Genomic DNA, 17,672 nt, shown 5'->3' with positions numbered 1-17,672 from the left:
ATCAAAACTCTGAGGTTCACCGATGACATTGTAATTCTGTCAGAGACAGCAAAGGACTTGGAAGAGCAGTTGAACGGAATGGACAGTGTCTTGAAAGGAGGGTATAAGATGAACATCAACAAAAGCAAAACGAGGATAATGGAACGTAGTCGAATTAAGTCGGGTGATGCTGTGGGAATTAGATTAGGAAATGAGACACTTAAAGTAGTAAAGGAGTTTTGCTATTTGGAGAGCAAACTAACTGATGATGGTCGAACTAGAGAGGATATAAAATTTAGACTGGCAATGGCAAGGAAAGCGTTTCTGAAGAATAGAAATTTGTTAACATCGAGTATAGATTTAAGTGTCAGGAAGTCATTTGTGAAAGTATTTGTATGGAGTGTAGACATGTATGGAAGTGAAACATGGACGATAAATAGTTTGGACAAGAAGAGAATAGAAGCTTTCGAAATGTGGTGCTACAGAAGAATTCTGAAGATTAGATGGGTAGATCACATAACTAATGAGGAAGTATTGAATAGGATTGGGGAGAAGAGGAGCTTGTGGCACAATTTGACTAGAAGAAGGGATCGGTTGGTAGGACATGTTCTGAGACATTGAGGGATCACCAACTTAATACTGGAGGGCAGCATGGAGGGTAAAAATCTTAGAGGGAGACCAAGAGATGAATACACTAAGCACATTCAGAAGGATGTAGGCTGCAGTAGGTACTGGGAGATGATGAAGCTTGCACAGGATAGAGCAGCATGGAGAGCTGCAACAAACCAGTCTCAGGACTGAAGACAACAACAACTATTACCTATAAAAATAATTACTGCTTGAGAGGCAATTATGCTGTAACTAACGGCATGTAAAAAAAATAGATATCATCCTGTGTACTACAATCTGTGGCCCACTTATCAAATGTAAATCTTTGATAGGTTGTTAAATAACAATAGGTCATCCATCATACTTAATTCCTTTACCAATGAATAAATAAACATTGTAGAAAAATGGAAAGCACAAGATCTAATAACAACAACATGAAAAGGATAGATTGCTATATTGCTATTAACCACATAGAGGAAGTGTTGAGCTGATAAAGTTAAAAGACTGCTAAAAATTTAAGCTTTCGGACATTAAATCCTCCTTCGCGCGATTTGTGCTTCGGTGAGTGTGTGTGTGTGTGTGTGTGTGTGTGTGTGTGTGTGTGTGTGTGTGTGTGTGTGTGTGTGTGTGTGTGTGTGCTATTTCAGAAGGACTTTACTGTGCAAAAGTTTATATGTTTAGCAGTCTTCTAATTGTGCCTGTTTGCAACTCAGTGAACCCTCTAAGTAGTAAGTGGCAATTACCCTTTCCATACCATTGCAGTTTAGAAAAGACACTAAATTATGATAACTGTTTTTATTGATGGTGATAACACCTATTGCAAGATGAATGGAAGTTTAGGTTTAACGTCCTGCTGAAGGTGGAAATTTGCCTTGTCATTTTGCAAATGAGCTATCACAGCATTTAACTTGCACAATTTGGGGAAACCATGGATAAAACATATCTGGACGATTGGACAGGTATTTGAGCCCTGTCATCCCCATTGTGTGTACATTGCCCTATGCAATACATCACCTTGCTCTCTACTTTCATTAAACTGTCAAAGTTATACTGCTAATGAGAATCAAATAGTTTCATCACATTCATACAACCAATAGCCACTTTTCACAATTTTTACATTCAACTGTGATCTGTGCCAATTTTAACCTCAGTTTTTCTGGAAATAATGGTTATCTGGGGATTTTTGCAATTAGCTTTATAGCAATGTAAAATTCAAAAACAAACTGAAAAAGTTTCTACTTGATAACTCCTCCTATCCCATAGAAGAATTTGTATAACTGCAATGTGTAACAAGTGGTGAGTAGGAATTACTGACTTCTGTATGTTAAAAAAAATTCTTATAAATGCTCAACATGTACCCATACTTATAAATTAATTTGTGATGTTAATGTAAAATAACTTGTTCCACATCATCATGATTTATCATGCAAAATGATCCACAGGACATGAAACTAACTGATAAAGGTTTTTTTCAGTAAGTGGTGCTCCATAGCTTGTAAGAGTTCACTGAAATTCGTACTGAACCACCAACAGCTGCTATAATAAATAACTTTATTTGTGCAATGAGTTTCAACTGTGACACATCACCATCATTATAAAATTCTGTATGAACTTAGTATTTATGTATGGTTGCAGCCACGATGTCTAAAAGTTTACAACCTGATGCAACACACATGAAAATTTCAACCTTGACTGGGAATTATAGAGCTGCTGTAGTGTGATGTACAGAGTCATGACATAGCAGAAAAATTTCTGATTTATGTACAATATTCCAAGAATAATGATGGTGATGTTATACATCTGTATCTGGGGCCAAGATTACAAAGGTATTTTTTGGATGTTAGGTTTCTAGCCGAACACAAATATCGAGAAGATAAACCTTTTTCGCATCTGTGAATGATCAGTTGCAGTTGACAGTGGTTGCAAAAATAAAGTGATTCATCATAGGAGCTGTTGGTGTAACATGTGTGATGAATAAATCAATAGTAGACGCATATGCAAAAAACTAAAGGCAGCTGATTGTACATACTTTCAGTGAAATAATTTCACAATGGAAGATTATGGTATGGTAAATTAGAGCTCCAACTACATTAGTGTTTTGCATTTATAAAAGTATATAAACTGAGGCCAAAAATTGTATTGCATCATACAAAGTAAAATAACACAATTTTTATAGCAGTGTTGGAGTCTCTTTAATTTCTATTGTATTATAAATAACTATCTTTACATGATGATTTTACATGCTTATTTATTTCAGCTTTTAGACTTTCAAGCCTACAGTTTTCTTGTCAGGTTTCTCAATAATAAAATAAAATAAACATTTAATTTGTCTGAAGAATTCTTTCTTGATCTTTCGTATTTCATTTCTCCACTTTTCTGGCACATTCTTTAATTTTGTTGTCAAATTATTATCAGCAATGAAACTGAACACACTTGAATATTCAAGATACACAGACTACAGGAAGGAATAATAAAGCCCCTAATATTATACAGTAAAACTACAACTCCAATGACAAAATTATGTAGGTTATTCCAGGATATTTTCTAAGTATTTTGGTGTAAGGGACTTAGGCTGTCTGGTGGTCCATTACAGAGTAATATGTAAATATTATTTATTCAATTTTTTACCAGAATTTATGTTTTTGCAAAAATATTTTCACACCTCTGAAAAAGCAAATACCAACACAGATATACCTCTGCCAAGCACCGTATGGTGGATTGCGGAGTATGTATGTAGATGTAGATAACAAAAAGACCTGGTTATTTGTAAGCACCAGTGTAACCACACAAAAATGCTGTGTTGTTGTCATAGGTGTGGGAATGGCTCAGATTAGATTAGATTAGATTAGATTAATACTTGTTCCATAGATCATGAATATGACACTTCGTAATGATGTGGAACGTGTCAGGTTAATAAAAGATGTCTGTACAAGAAATTACATTACACAAAATATTGCATGACACTAATGATTAAGTTTTTTTTTTTACTTAGTTTATATCTAAAAATTCAGCCAATGAGTAGAAGGAGTTGTCATCTAGAAATTCTTTTAATTTATTTTTAAATGTTAGTTGGCTATCTGTCAGGCTTTTGATGCTGTTTGGTAGGTGCCCAAAGACTTTTGTGGCAGCATAATTTACCCCTTTCTGTGCCAAAGTCAGATTTAACCCTGCATAGTGAAGATCATCCTTTCTCCTGGTGTTATAGGTATGCACACTGCTATTACTTTTGAATTGGGTTGGATTATTATCAACAAATTTCATAAGGGAATATATATACTGTGAGGTTACTGTGAGGATCCCTAGATCCTGCACAGTCATGCCACTTTTCCATTCCATTCAGTGAACCAATACACGAGACACACATTGGCTGATTCTTCATCAGTAAACCTATCCATACTGCCATTTATCACTGTTAATGTACAACTAACGTTGTCAGGAAAACAAACATGAGACGGGACTGAGCAATACTGAATGCAGGCTTGAGCACCAAGTGTAAAATAGGCAACACTGTTGTCAACAGCAAGTACTGTGACTGAATGGAACAAGTTTGTTTCCAAACAAGACACACAGTGCATAATGTCAACATCTGCACAGTCATGCAGATATTTTCAATGCAATACTGGTATACGGGGTAAGAAATCAAACAAAATGTAATTAATCTGTAATGAGCCACCAGAGACCATGGGTCCATTATATCAAAATACTTGGAAAAAATCCGTGAAGAATCTCTAAAAATTTGTGGTGGAGTTCTGGTTCATCATGTACATTGAAAAAAAAAGAAAGAAAAAAAAATTGACTGGTATGAAACTTTACACTCTGTATTCAGCACTATTTATTGATTCTTTACAATGCAGCAGCACTACTGATACTGCACAACCACAGATATCCATGCAGCCCTTGGAGATCAATCACCAGGAGGCAGCATGCCACCATGTGGGAAAAAGGCAAAGATTTCATAGAGCATGAGCGATCATTGTGTACCACAGATAAAAGACATGCAGCACAGCATACCTACCACTTGTGTTGCTATGCTTGCTCACTGCCTGCCACTGAGATTGCTTTAACAATGACAAAGACTGCTACACTGCTCCAGCTTTACTCACAAACTCTACTTGGATTAATGGCAATTGTGCTACTGACAAATCTAGGCTAAAAACAGGTTTTGAACAAGAACAGATTCTCATTACTCTGCTGAGTGACAATCAGCAGTAGTCGACCGAGACAGACACAAAAACAGGGAAGTAACCAATAATGTGTCACTTACGCGTTCCTAATAACAGGCGAATTTTATTGTATCATCTGTGTGCTTTAATAGTGTAGTTTCTTGAGTTTCTGTGTGTAAATTTAATATCCAATAGCCACAGCTGTCACGTTTTCGTCTGCGTCGGAAAGTAAACCGATTTTGTGACATATTACAAGTTCCTAATCAGGGGCAAATTATATAGTTTCATCTGAGTGCTTCGGTAGTTAGGTTTTAGAATATCTGCATATTACTAGACACAGTTTGAGCATTTCCATCAGGATCTAGAATTGTGCATCACGTGCCGATAGTCCATTTATCTGCATAGTTTAGTTTTCCACGGTCTTTAGTATGGACAGGGACTGCGATTGTTGTGTGCAGATGTGAGCCGAGTTGGTGATACTTCGCTCTCAGCTTCAGGCAGTGATGGCTTCGGTTACACAGCTTGAGGCTGCAGTGGATGGGCACCACTGTTGTGGGCCGACTGTGGGGATCCAACGGACGTCCAGCACGTCAGAGTCCTCCGATCGCTCCTCACTGGTGGCCAACCCAGTTACTGCTTGCACTGAGGCTGACCCTTCAGCTGTGGTAGAGTGGGAGGTCTCCCTGGGGCGAAGCAGGCGGCGAAAGACTTTCCAGGCAGCCGCACATAAGACCTCCCCGGTTTGTCTGACAAACAGGTTCCAGGTGCTGTCTGTGACTGACACAGTAGGTGAGCCAGATTCTGTCGCCTGTCCTGTTTCAGAGGAAGCCACTCAGCCTGCAAGATCCATGCAATCGCAGAGGGTGGGATTATTGGTAGTTGGGAACTCCTTAGGGACTTGGCTGACAAGAAGGGTAAGAAAACGAATGTGCACTTTGTGTGCAAACCGGGTGGAGTCATTCCAGATGTGGAAAGATTCCTCCTGGATGCCATGAACAGCACAGGGTGCAGCCAACTGCAGGTGGTTGCCCACGTCAGTACCAATGATGTGTGTCACTTTGGATCAGAAGAAATTTCTTTGGTTTCGAGCGGCTAACAGAAGTGGTAAAGGTTGCCAGTCTTGCTTGCAAGATGAAAGCAGAGCTGACCATTTGCAACATAGTCAACAGGACCGATTGCGGACCTCTGGTACAGAGCTGAGTGGAGGGTCTGAATCAGAGGCTCAGACGATTCTGTGACCATGTAGGCTGCAGATTCGTCGACTAGTGCCAAAGGGTGATGGGGTTTTAGGTTCTGCTGAATAGGTCAGGTGTCCACTATACGCAGGAGGTGGTTACACAGGTAGGAGGGGCTGAGTGGCATGGACTGGGCGGTTTTTTAGGTTAGAGGGTCTCTGGAAAACACAAGAAGGGCTTCAGTCACAAAGGGTGCAGGCTAAACACAAGAAGAACGTAGATACAGGAACCATTGGTATAAGAGTTTTAAATTGTCGTAGCTGTATTGGGAAAGTGCCAGAGCTCCAAGCACTAATAGAAAGCACTGATGCTCAAACCGTTATAGGCACTGAAAGCTGGCTAAAGCAAGATATAAGTTCAGCTGAAATTTTTGCGAAAAACCTAATGGTGTTCTGAAAGGATAGGCTAAACACGGTTGGCGGTGGCGTGTTTGTTGGTGTCAGAAGTAGTTTACCTTGTTGCCAAATTGAAGTAGAAACTTCCTGCGAGTTAGTATGGGCAGAGGTCATTGTTGGCAACCGGAATAAAATAATGATTGGATCCTTTTACCGACCTCCCAATTCAGATGATACAGTTGCTGAAAGGTTCAAAGAAAACTTGAGTTTGATTTCAAACACCTACCCGACTCATACGATAATAGTTGGTGGTGTCTTTAATTTACCCTCAATATGTTGGCAAAAATACATGTTTAATTCTGGAGGTAAGCATAAAATATCATCCAAAATTGTGCTAAACGCATTCTCTGAAATTATTTGAAGCAGTTAGTTCATGAGCCCATGCGAATAGTAAACGGTTGTGAAGACACACTTGACCTCTTAGCAACAAATAATCCTGAGTTAATAATGGGCATCAAAACTGATTCAGGGATTAGTGAACATAGGGCTGTCGTAGCAAGATTGAATATTGTAATCCCCAAATCCTCGAAAAATAAGGGAAAAATATACCTATTCAAAAAAGCTTATAAAAATTTACTTGATGCCTTCCTGAGAGAGAATCTCTACTCATTCCTAATTAATAATATTGTATACCAAATGTGGCTTATATTCAAAGAAATAGTATCGGCAGCAATTGACAGATTTATACCAAATAAATTAACAAACGATGGAGCTGATCCTCCTTGGTACACAAAACGGGTTAGAACACTATTTCAGAAACAACGAAACAAACATGCCAAATTTAAACAGACGCAAAATCCCCAAGATTGGCGATCTTTTACAGAAGCTTGAAATTTAGCATGGACTTCAATGCGAGATGCCTATAACAGTTTCCACAATGAAACTTCGTCTCAAAACCTGGCAGAAAATCCAAAGGGATTCTGGTTGTATGAGAAGCATGTTAGCAGCAAGAAACAATCAATGCCTTCTCTGCATGATAGAAATGGAGATAATATTGAAGACAAAGCTGCCAAAGCAGAGTTACAAAACACAGCCTTCTGAAATGCCTTCATAAAAGAAGATTAAGTAAATAGTCCAGAATTTGAATTGAGGACAGCTGCCAACATGAGTAACGTAGAAGTAACTATCCTCGGAGTAGTGAAGAAACTTAAATCTCTTAATAAAAGCAAGTCTTCTGGCCCAGACTGTATACCAATTACGTTCCATTTGGAGTATGCTGATGCAATAGCCCCATACTTAACAATAATATACAACCGTTCGCTCGACAAAAGATCCGTACCCAAAGGTCACACCAATATTCAAGAAAGGTAGTAGGAGTAATCCACTAAATTACAGGCCCATACCATTAACGTGGATATGCAGCAGGATTCTAGAACATATATTGTGTTTGAACATTATGAATTACCTAGAAGAAAATGGTCTATTGACACACAGTCAACATGAGTTTAGAATGCATCGTTCCTGTAAAACACAACTAGCTCTTTATTCACATGAAGTGTTGAGTGCTATTGACAAGGGATTTCAGATTGATTCTGTATTTCTGGATTTCCAGAAGGCTTTTGACACTGTACCACACAAGCAGTTCAAAGTGAAATTGCATGCTTATGGAATATCGTCTGAGTTATGTGACTGGATTTGTGATTTCCTGTCAGAGAGGTCACAGTTTGTAGTAATTGACAGAAAGTCATTGAGTAAAATAGAAGTGATTTCTGGTGTTCACTAAGGTAGTGTTATAGGCCCTTTGCTGTTCCTTATCTATATAAACAATTTTGGAGACAATCTGAGCAGCTATCTTTGGTTGTTTGCAGATGACACTTGTTTATCGACTAATAAAAAAATCACCAATATCAAAACAAACTGCAAAACAATTTAGAAGAGATATCTGAATGGCGCAAAAAATGGAAATTGACCCTAAATACCAAAAAGTGTGAGGTCATCCACATGAGTGCTAAAAGGAATTCGTTAAAGTTCGGTTACATGATAAATCAGTCTAATCTAAAAGCCATAAATTCAACTAAATACCTAGGTATTACAATTACGAACAACTTAAATTGGAAGGAACACACACACACACACACACACACACACACACACACACACACACACACACACACACACACACACACACACTGCAAAATATGTTGAATGTTTTTGGTACTCTTCTTAGGTTATGTAACTTTACTACTCCATGAGTTATGAGATAAATAATCCAAATATGAAACAATGAGTCAATTATCAGAGTAATAACAAAAGTATCACAATAAGAAATTCCTGTGGAAAAAAGGAATTTATCAGCTATTGTGTAATCACTGTTTAGCATTCCAGAATAGAATGAAATGGTTATATCAAGTTGTTCATGAACAATGACTGGCCCCACACACACACACACACACACACACACACACACACACACACACAAAATAGCATTACATTTCAATAAAAGTAACTCCAAACAAACAGTTTACCTTGTCAAAGCATATAACTTTCATCTTTCCACAAACATTAATTCTGGGAGGTGAAATACAAAACACACCCAGCTTCTTCAAACGATTTTGTGAATAAACCGTGCCTGATGTCATGGCAGCTGGTAATGATGGTGGAACTACTATTGTGATGACATCCAATGTCCGCAATATCAGCTCTTTCAAGGTCGCCTGTAAAACATAAAAATATTGAAAAGCCATATTTGTGAAAGATCATGTTTAGAATCATCATTTTACAGACAGTTTCAAATCCAACAGTATGATAAGAACTATTTGTTAGTTGACACTTTGTGCCTGTACAGAAATTGACATACTGTCCTTACTGGAGGAAATTTGCAATCCGTTGTTGTACAACAAATTTTGTTATGCAATTACATTGCATTTATTCTGAGAACAGTTGTGCTTTCATCAAATGATGTTAACGTCTAGGTATATCAACTAATAGAGTAATCTGTCAGTTTCTACACACAAATTTGTTCCAGTGAACAATACTACTCACAGAATAATATTTTATATGGCATACTATGTATATTTTTATCCCCGTTTTATGATGTAGCGTGTAAATATGAATAAAGAAACTGACTGGTTACTCTTGTAGCCTACATACTCATATCTTAAGATGATTTAGCCATGTGAAGGCGGTTTGATGAAACAAACCAGTCACAATTTTACAAATATATTCAGTCTAAATGGAAAATAAAATCTGTTCTTTCTTTGTGCCTTGAAGCACAGTTTTGGTTTATTTTTTTTTTTTTCAAACTATACCTCACCTGATGATTAAACTAGTCACCTGCCATTTTGCATCTGGGATGTGATACATTGAGTAGTATGTATTTTGGTGTGTAGAATCCAAATATACCTGTCAAAATGTACTGTCTTTGAGTGTTTAAAGGTTTTTTTTTTTTATTTTTCGTATTCAGTATGTTGCTTTTTGCTGTTCTTCTGTTTTGATGTTGTTTGCTTTTGATTTGCAGAGGAGAGCTAGAAGATCTACAATTCATCAGTAAATGGTTGGTGTGGTAATTCAGTGGTGTGCAAGATATTGCAAACTCAGTGTGTTTAAAACTTACACTAAGAAAAATGGCAACTAGTAAATCTCATTGCTGTCTAAACCACCCCAACAATTTTCATTATGTGTGTGGGAAATTCACTCCAAATGCCCAAAGAAAAGCAATCACTGATTTGGTTAAGAAGGCATATAAATTGCATTTTGATTGTCCTGTTGGTGATCAAGATAAAAATTTTGCAACTCAAACTATACTACAACATTAACTGAGTGGTTGAAAGGAAAACGCCGAGCCATGCCATTTGCTGTTCTGATGGTGTGGTGTGAGCCTAATGACCATTATTCAGACTGTTACTTCTGTCTTACAAATATTTCGGAACATTCAAGCAAAACTAGACATAAAATAAAGTATCCAAATATATCTTCAGTGCATTTGTCTGTTCCCCATGATGAGATATTGCCTATTCCTGTCTGTATCTTGAAAGCCACAGGACCAGACAGCATATCAAGTTAATCAGAAAGTATTGAACATATAAAAGAGTACTGTCCTCAGTATCATGACACTTTGCTTCAGTTCTTTAATCAATAGGAACCGAACGATTTGGTTTGCGATCTAAAACTTGCAAAACAGCAAGCTGAACTCTTGGCGTCAAGACTGCAACAATCCAACCTTCTAGCTCCAGGGACAACAATTTCCTGTTTCAGATGAAGAGGTGCTTCCTTCATTCAGTATTTCGATATGCAGAATTCAGTGTGTGTATGTAGAGATGCCAATGGTCTGATGATGCAGCTAGGTATACAACATAATCCACAGGAGTGGTAACTATTGACTCCAGTAAAACCAGCTTGAAAGCAGTACTACTGCATAATAGCAATGCATTTCCATTGGTATCTTTGAATTACACAGTAGACATGAAACAAACTTATGAAACCATGGATTTGCTGCTAGAGGCAATCAAATATAAGGTTCATGAATGGCAGCTTTGCTGTGATTTAAAAGTTGTTGCACTCCTTACAGGTTCACAGGCTGGATTCCCGAAATACTGCTGCTTTTGTGCCTTTAGGAAAGTGGTGACACCAAGAACCACTAAACAGTCTAGGAATGACTTATAAGGAAGTCATATGTTCCTGTAAATGTAAATGTGAACAATACCCCATTGGTTGAGCCCAATAAAATCATTTTGCCCCCCTTCAAATCAAGTTGGGTCTTATCAAGAACTTTGTGAAAGCTCTGGATAAAGAATGTGAGGCTTTCAATCACTTAAAAGAAAAGTTTCCCAAATTAAGTGAGGCAAAGCTGAAAGAGGGTATATTTGTTGGACCACAAATAAGAAAACTGCTGAAAGTTCCAACCTTTGATACCAAACTCACAGATATCCAATTAGCTGCTTGATCTTCTTTTAAAGCAATTGCGAAGGGCTTTTTGGGTAACAGAAAATACTAAAACTATGTTAGCATTGTGAATGATCTGTAGGACAACTAAAAGAACATGTGGTGTAGAATGTCAGTTAAAACTCACTTTTTACATTCTCAACTTGATTTCTTCCCGGAAAATTTGGGAGCCGTTAGCGATGAGCATGTTGAAAGCTTTCAGACATTCTTATCATGGAGCACCATTACCAAGGCCATTGGAACCCTTTGATGGTGGGTGACCACTGCTAGGGTCTTGTTAGGAGAGTGATGAAGTGGCAAACAGAAGAAAAGCTCTGTCATCACATTTTTCAAAAACCAAAGACGATTAAAGGTGAAAATATCTTCTGAACTAATTTGAACCTTTTATTGGCATCATGCCCATATATACATACAAAATAGCATTGATTTCAAACGTTCTCAATGTATATTTTTGTTTGACTTAATTGTGTCAATTTTCGCTATTACCATTATTTATTCTGCTGTGTATCTCAGAAATGTGACATCATAGAGAAAAAACTGATTTTACCAGTGTATTCAGCACCCCAAAATTAAGTAAAACCACCCATTTACAAACCAGATGCAGAAAAAGAAGTTTAAATTTGTTAACTAGTGTTATGTGCTTTTATTATATCTGACTACATACAACATAGCTGAAGAGGAAGACTGATGATCTGAGGTCCAAAAACAACACAAAATAAAATTGCACAAGGCACTGTATTGAAAGGATAATCATGCCAATTTGTGTTCCATATGTAGGAATGCTTTGAGAGGGAAACCTGGAAATATTTCTAGCGACAGTAGGTTACAAGATAAATTTATGAAAGTATGTAACAAATCTTGATTTTTTTAAAATCATATAAACAATCATTATTGTCACTTAATATGACACCAGTTGAGTCGAAACTATTTGATGGCCATAAATATTTGTGAGTGGTTCACAAGAGTCTCTATTTCAGGCACAATTAAACTACCCAGAAAAGCATTTACTCCAACTGCATATCTGTAAACATGCATGGGCTTAGATTCAAGAGGAGCAGGGACTAAAAGAAAGTCTTATAAAATTAAAACACACACTTTACTGTGACAAATAAGTAACAATAACCAAAATAAAAGTCTTCTAACTTAGAATGCAAGGAAACACATGGATGTGAAAAAAAGACAAATTTATTGGGCCACATAGTGAACTCAACAAGAAACCAATGCAAGCAGTGTGCACATATCAAATACATTAACAAATGAGTGTCTAGAGGCCTGTGCATTTCCTTATAAATATGCTATTCCATTCAGGTGTTGATTCTGTAGGGCTACATGTGCACAGCAGACCAGGTGACAGTGATCGGTGACTGGGCTGCCCCTAGCGGCCACCTCAGGTAGTTGTAGGTGTGCTGTCTGAATGTTGGTATGCGCTACACTTGCTGTAGTGGCCAAACATATGTCTGCTGGCAGTAGGTATAGTGACCAGTGGGTCACTACACTCCTCATTCCTTCTGGGAGGAAAGACCAGCCAAAATGGCTCTGAGCACTATGGGACTTAAAATCTGAGGTTATCAGTCCCCTAGACTTGGACATCACACACATTCATGCCAGAGGCAGGATTCGAACCTGCGACCATAGCAGCAGTGCCGTTCTGGTCTGAAGCGCCTAGAACAGCTCGGCCACAACGACTGGCCAAAGACCAGACAGTGCCATCCATGATGCTGTGACTGCTGAGACATCCATGGCATGTGTGGTGTTGCAGAGGTGACATCCAAAGGCGTAAGAAGTTTCCAATCTAGACTGATGCATAAGGGAAAAAATGAGTGGAACAAAGGTACCCCTACCCCTTGTAGACCCTGTGGCGACGGATGACTGGACTGGCAATGGGGAAGGGAGCCATCTCGACGGCAGATTCCACAATGACTGGTGTGGACATGGGCAGTGACGGTGGTGGACTGGGGAGGAGAGGCGCTCTATTGACAGAGACCAGCCTTCAGTCCCCGTTGCTGCCAGCACCTGCTCATCGCAGTGGAGGTGCTGGCACTTGCCACAGGAAGCGAACTGCCATCAGCATTTTGAAAGCCTTGACTGCCAAGATTGGCGGAACCTGACTCCAGAATGGCCAGACAGACAAAGAACAAGGTGTCGGGCACACGGCCCAAGGACGGGGCCCTGTACCCATCCTGGGACGTAATTGGTTATGGTGGTGTGCCACGAGTTTATATTCGGTGTGAATCACGTAGATGTGGTGACCAGATGGGCTGTGGGCGACAGCCAGAATCTAGTGAGTGCAACACCCAAACTCACTGGCCCAGACTGGTGTGCCAGGCATTAATGTCAACGAAACCAGCGCCACAGAGGGATGCCTGTCAGGCATCCACGGCTGTTGGCCATGTAGGAGTTCTGCAAGAGCTTAGAGAAAAAATATGAGAATCTCTTTGGCAAGGAAATCTTTTAAGTACTTGTGCATCTGAGTCTGAAACATACGGGCAAGACGTTTCACCTCACAATTTGACTGTAGAGGGAATGGTGGCACTGTGACAAGGTGCATGCCACTGTGACAAGGTGTATGCCACTGTGCTTACGAAAGTCCTTGACAGATTGTGCCACTGAGGACCAGTGTCTGAAACCCGAGGGCAAGGAAAGTCTTTTATGAAGAATATCTGTGATAGGGCCTTGATAGTGGTACCTGCTGTTGCAGAGGACAACAAACAACATAACAAAACTGAGAAAAAGCACCCACTGCCAACAGCTGTGGACACACACATACGGCTGCATAAGTGGAGGCCATGGTGAAAGGACAGCTTACAGTGCTGCCTGCTGACCTCAACACTTGTGGCAGGCTGCAACAAGGTTTTGCCAATGGATGCCTGGCCAAAACATGTATTGGCTTGGAAATAGTTTTTTGGAGAGATTCCCCAGGGACCCTGATGTGACATGCACAGGACCTCCCGGTGCATAGCTGCTGGGCCCATGATGTGGGAGGGAACCCTTCTGTTAAGAGAAAAATAACACCCTCCAAGAGGGGAAAGTGATGGTGCAATGCAGAATAATTCTAAGGCGGCTCCAATGCCTAGCTCTTCAGATGGTCAGGTTACCCATGTTTTATCAGGCGGATGACCTGCCACAGCATCAGATCCACCGCCACAGCAGGGGCAAAATGGGAGAGACTGATGGGAAAGCCATCCACTGTGTGCTTCACCTCCATATCTAGAAGGAAACAAAGCAGTCCTTTCTGGTCAAATGAGGAGTCCAGGTCCATGAAGAGCTGGGATGGAGCATCTGCATTCGCATGTTGCAACATGGAACAAGAATGGAATTTGTACTGGGATAAGAACAGAGCCCAATGCTGAAGGCAATGAGAGGCTTTGTCCAGTAAGGACCACAATGGCTAAAAGGGGAAACCAAGGGCTTATGGTCGGTAATTCAATGAAATTTTGTACCATACAAGAATACATGAAGTTTTCTTAAGGCATAGACAATAGCAAGAGCTTTTTCTCCTACCTGAGAATAATGTTGCTGAGCTGTGTTGAGTTTTTTCAATGCAAAGGAAATAGGCTGTTAGGAGCCATCTGAATGGTGATGGCAGAACCACCTCCCAACACGTAGTTGGACACTCCCATGGCTGGGATCAGATGCTCGCCAGGTTGAAATGTTTCAAGACATGGCATGGAGCACACACAATCATTACACTGGACTAAAGCATGCTCACAAGCTTCAGACCGAACAAAAGGAGCATGTTTCTGCAGCAACAGGTGCAAGAGATTGATATGCCACAGATAAGTGACTTTTTATTGCAAGAGGTCCACCTCCAGGGGCTACAGATATCATAAGCATATGCTTGCAGTGATAGGAGGACAGAAAACTACACATATAAACAGAAAGTGACACTGGTTCCTATAGAGGAGATAACTGGTACAGGAGGCATTATAAGAAAAGAAATTTAGTGACCTCCCACTCAGAACACCATGAAGTGTCAGCTGAGCCACTTTTCATGAGTTCCAGTCTTTTGTGGATTCATCACAGGGTGGGAATGGTGAAGGTTGAACAAATGGTGGTGGAGCCTGGTTCAATGTAGCCAACAACTATTCCAACATGGTTGTATGTGCCTGCTGCTGTTGCAGAAGTGATATGAGTAGAGCCTCTATGGAAGAGCCAATCAGCAGAAAAACCACAGAATCTGGAACATGCAAAAAGTCAACCCTCAGTAGTTGTGACTTGTATTCTAACTAGGAACACAAGGAGACACACATGCATTAAAATTATTGGGTCAAAGAGTGACATCAACACGGTTACAATGCAAGTAGTGAGGATCATGGAGTGACACCAAGAAGAGCACAAAGCAAGTAGTGAGGATCATGTAGTGACACCAAGAAGAGCACAAAGCAAGCAGTGCACATATATCAAATACAATAACAAATAATGCCCTGGACATCTGTGCCTGTCCTTATAAAGACGCTGTCCACTTCAGATATTGCTGCTGTGGTGCTGCACACTCATGAGGGGCCAGGTGACAGTGGTAAATGACTGCGCTGCTCCTTACAGTCACCTCAGGTAGTTGTGGGCATGCCGTTTGAATGTCAACACGCACTACGCATGCCGCAGTGACACGACTTCTGTCTGCTGGTGTTAGGAGTAGTAACCAGTGTGTTACTAAAAAAGGCTATCTGCTCAAAAATGCACACCTATGTACACCTGTGAAATCAAAATCTGTTTCTGGGTAATATTTAATGCAGTGTCGTTCCACCCTGTGCATTTTAACATGTTTGGATTCTCCTTGGTATTATACCCTCAATGTGGCTGAGACATTGCTGCTCAAGCCATTCGCTGAAGGCAGTCTTCCTCAGTATTTCAAGTATGTGAGGATTCCTGCAACAATGTACTGCAAGTAGCAAGCATGCTCAGTTGGGTCTGTATCCGTAGATACCCAAATAATTCCATCTGGCTAATTTCTGTTTCCTGCTTGAAGGCATTCGTGAGATGGTTGCAGCATGCATGTGAATTATTGTCTTGAAAAACAAACAAGTCACTGGAATGCTGCCTGCAGGTCCAGACAATAGACTAGACAATCTTCTCCCAATATTGCACAGTACTCAAATTACCCTTCATAGTGATCAGACACATTTAATATCATATATATGACAGGCCCAGCTACCTGCTGAACCTGTGGTGCTGCATTGACACCTGGTTGCTGTAACACTCTTTTATAGTTGTTTTATTTTGTTTTAGGGTGCAAAAACAACTAAGTCGTATGCACCCATGTCACAACTGTACAACACTAAGATGAAAAAGGAGTTAAAAGCGATTACACATTAAGCCCAAGTTGCAGGCTTTCTTGGATCTGTTGCACTAAGGGATGGGCTGTGTACAGCATGCAGATGCTCTGAAGAGACAGAAAGAGTTGGAGCAAATGACAATTGAAAAGTTGTGTCACTGGATGTACTGCGTGGCAGAACGAAGAGCTCTGTTGTTAACACCAAGCAGTGTTCCAGAAGTAGATACTGAAAATCATTGGTGCCAATTACAAAGGCACACCTGACACCGCGGTAAGTATGAGAACGATCAGTGTACATGAAGGTACTATTGCGAAGTTCTGTGTGAGGGTTGTGAGACTATGGCAATAGAGCGAGTCTGTAGTAGTGTCATTAGGAAGCGAATGAAATCCAAGGTGAACAAGGGCCGCCACATGAAGCCAAGGTGGTGAAGGATTCACATCCATCATGAAATTGGCAGGTAGCATGAAGTTAAGCTGCCAGAACAATAGCCAAATGTGAACACCAGGAGGTCACACAGAAGAGAGACATGCCCCATACAGGCTGTCAAAGGAGACATTGAAGAATGACACATACGATGATAGGCAAGGCATGGCATACAAATGGCATGCATATCCATTGAGGAGAACATCGCGTCAGTATGACAATGGTGATTTGGCAGTTTCTGCCTTTAGACTCAACAGGGCTAGTGTAAAAGGTGACAGTGGCTAAACGGATGCCACAATTTTATTTAGACGGCATAAGAGGGACACACATGCAGATGCATAAACGAAACACACACAGCCTGATTTTGAATGGACAAGGGATTGGTACAAATGGAAGAGCATGGTCCTATCTGCACCTTGGGAAGTACCGTTGAGGACATGCAGCAGAATGAGGAACTGGGTACAGTGGGCAGCCAGGTAAAACGTGCAAGGACCAAGAAAGTTTCCTATCAAGCATGAGCCCCCAGGAATTTCATAGTTTCAGTGAATCGAAGAGAAACAGGGCCATGGTTTAAGGACAGTGAAAGAAACCCACTGAGCTTCCAGAAATTCATGCAGACAGTTTTGTGAGTGGAAAAGTGAAAGCCACTGTCAACACTCCACAAGTAAAGATGACAGACATGGCTGAAGATGCCACTCAAGGAGACAAGCCTTT

General features: G+C 40.1%; 1 protein-coding gene across 2 annotated transcripts in view; it reads right to left on the bottom strand.

Annotated features, from left to right (window-relative positions):
• Positions 1-17,672, bottom strand: part of LOC126298720 (polyamine-transporting ATPase 13A3-like) — a 218,197-nt gene that overhangs the window by 81,327 nt on the left and 119,198 nt on the right. For both annotated transcript variants that reach the window (XM_049990147.1, XM_049990146.1), the window contains one exon: positions 8,847-9,035. In XM_049990147.1, coding sequence (XP_049846104.1) covers positions 8,847-9,035 — 189 coding nt within the window. The remainder of the gene's footprint in view (positions 1-8,846; positions 9,036-17,672) is intronic.

Source organism: Schistocerca gregaria, chromosome X (assembly GCF_023897955.1).
Source record: "Schistocerca gregaria isolate iqSchGreg1 chromosome X, iqSchGreg1.2, whole genome shotgun sequence".
Classification (NCBI taxonomy): Eukaryota; Metazoa; Arthropoda; class Insecta; order Orthoptera; family Acrididae; genus Schistocerca; species Schistocerca gregaria.
The sequence above is the reverse complement of the archived record's forward strand: the minus strand, read 5'-3'. Positions and strand labels throughout refer to the sequence as shown.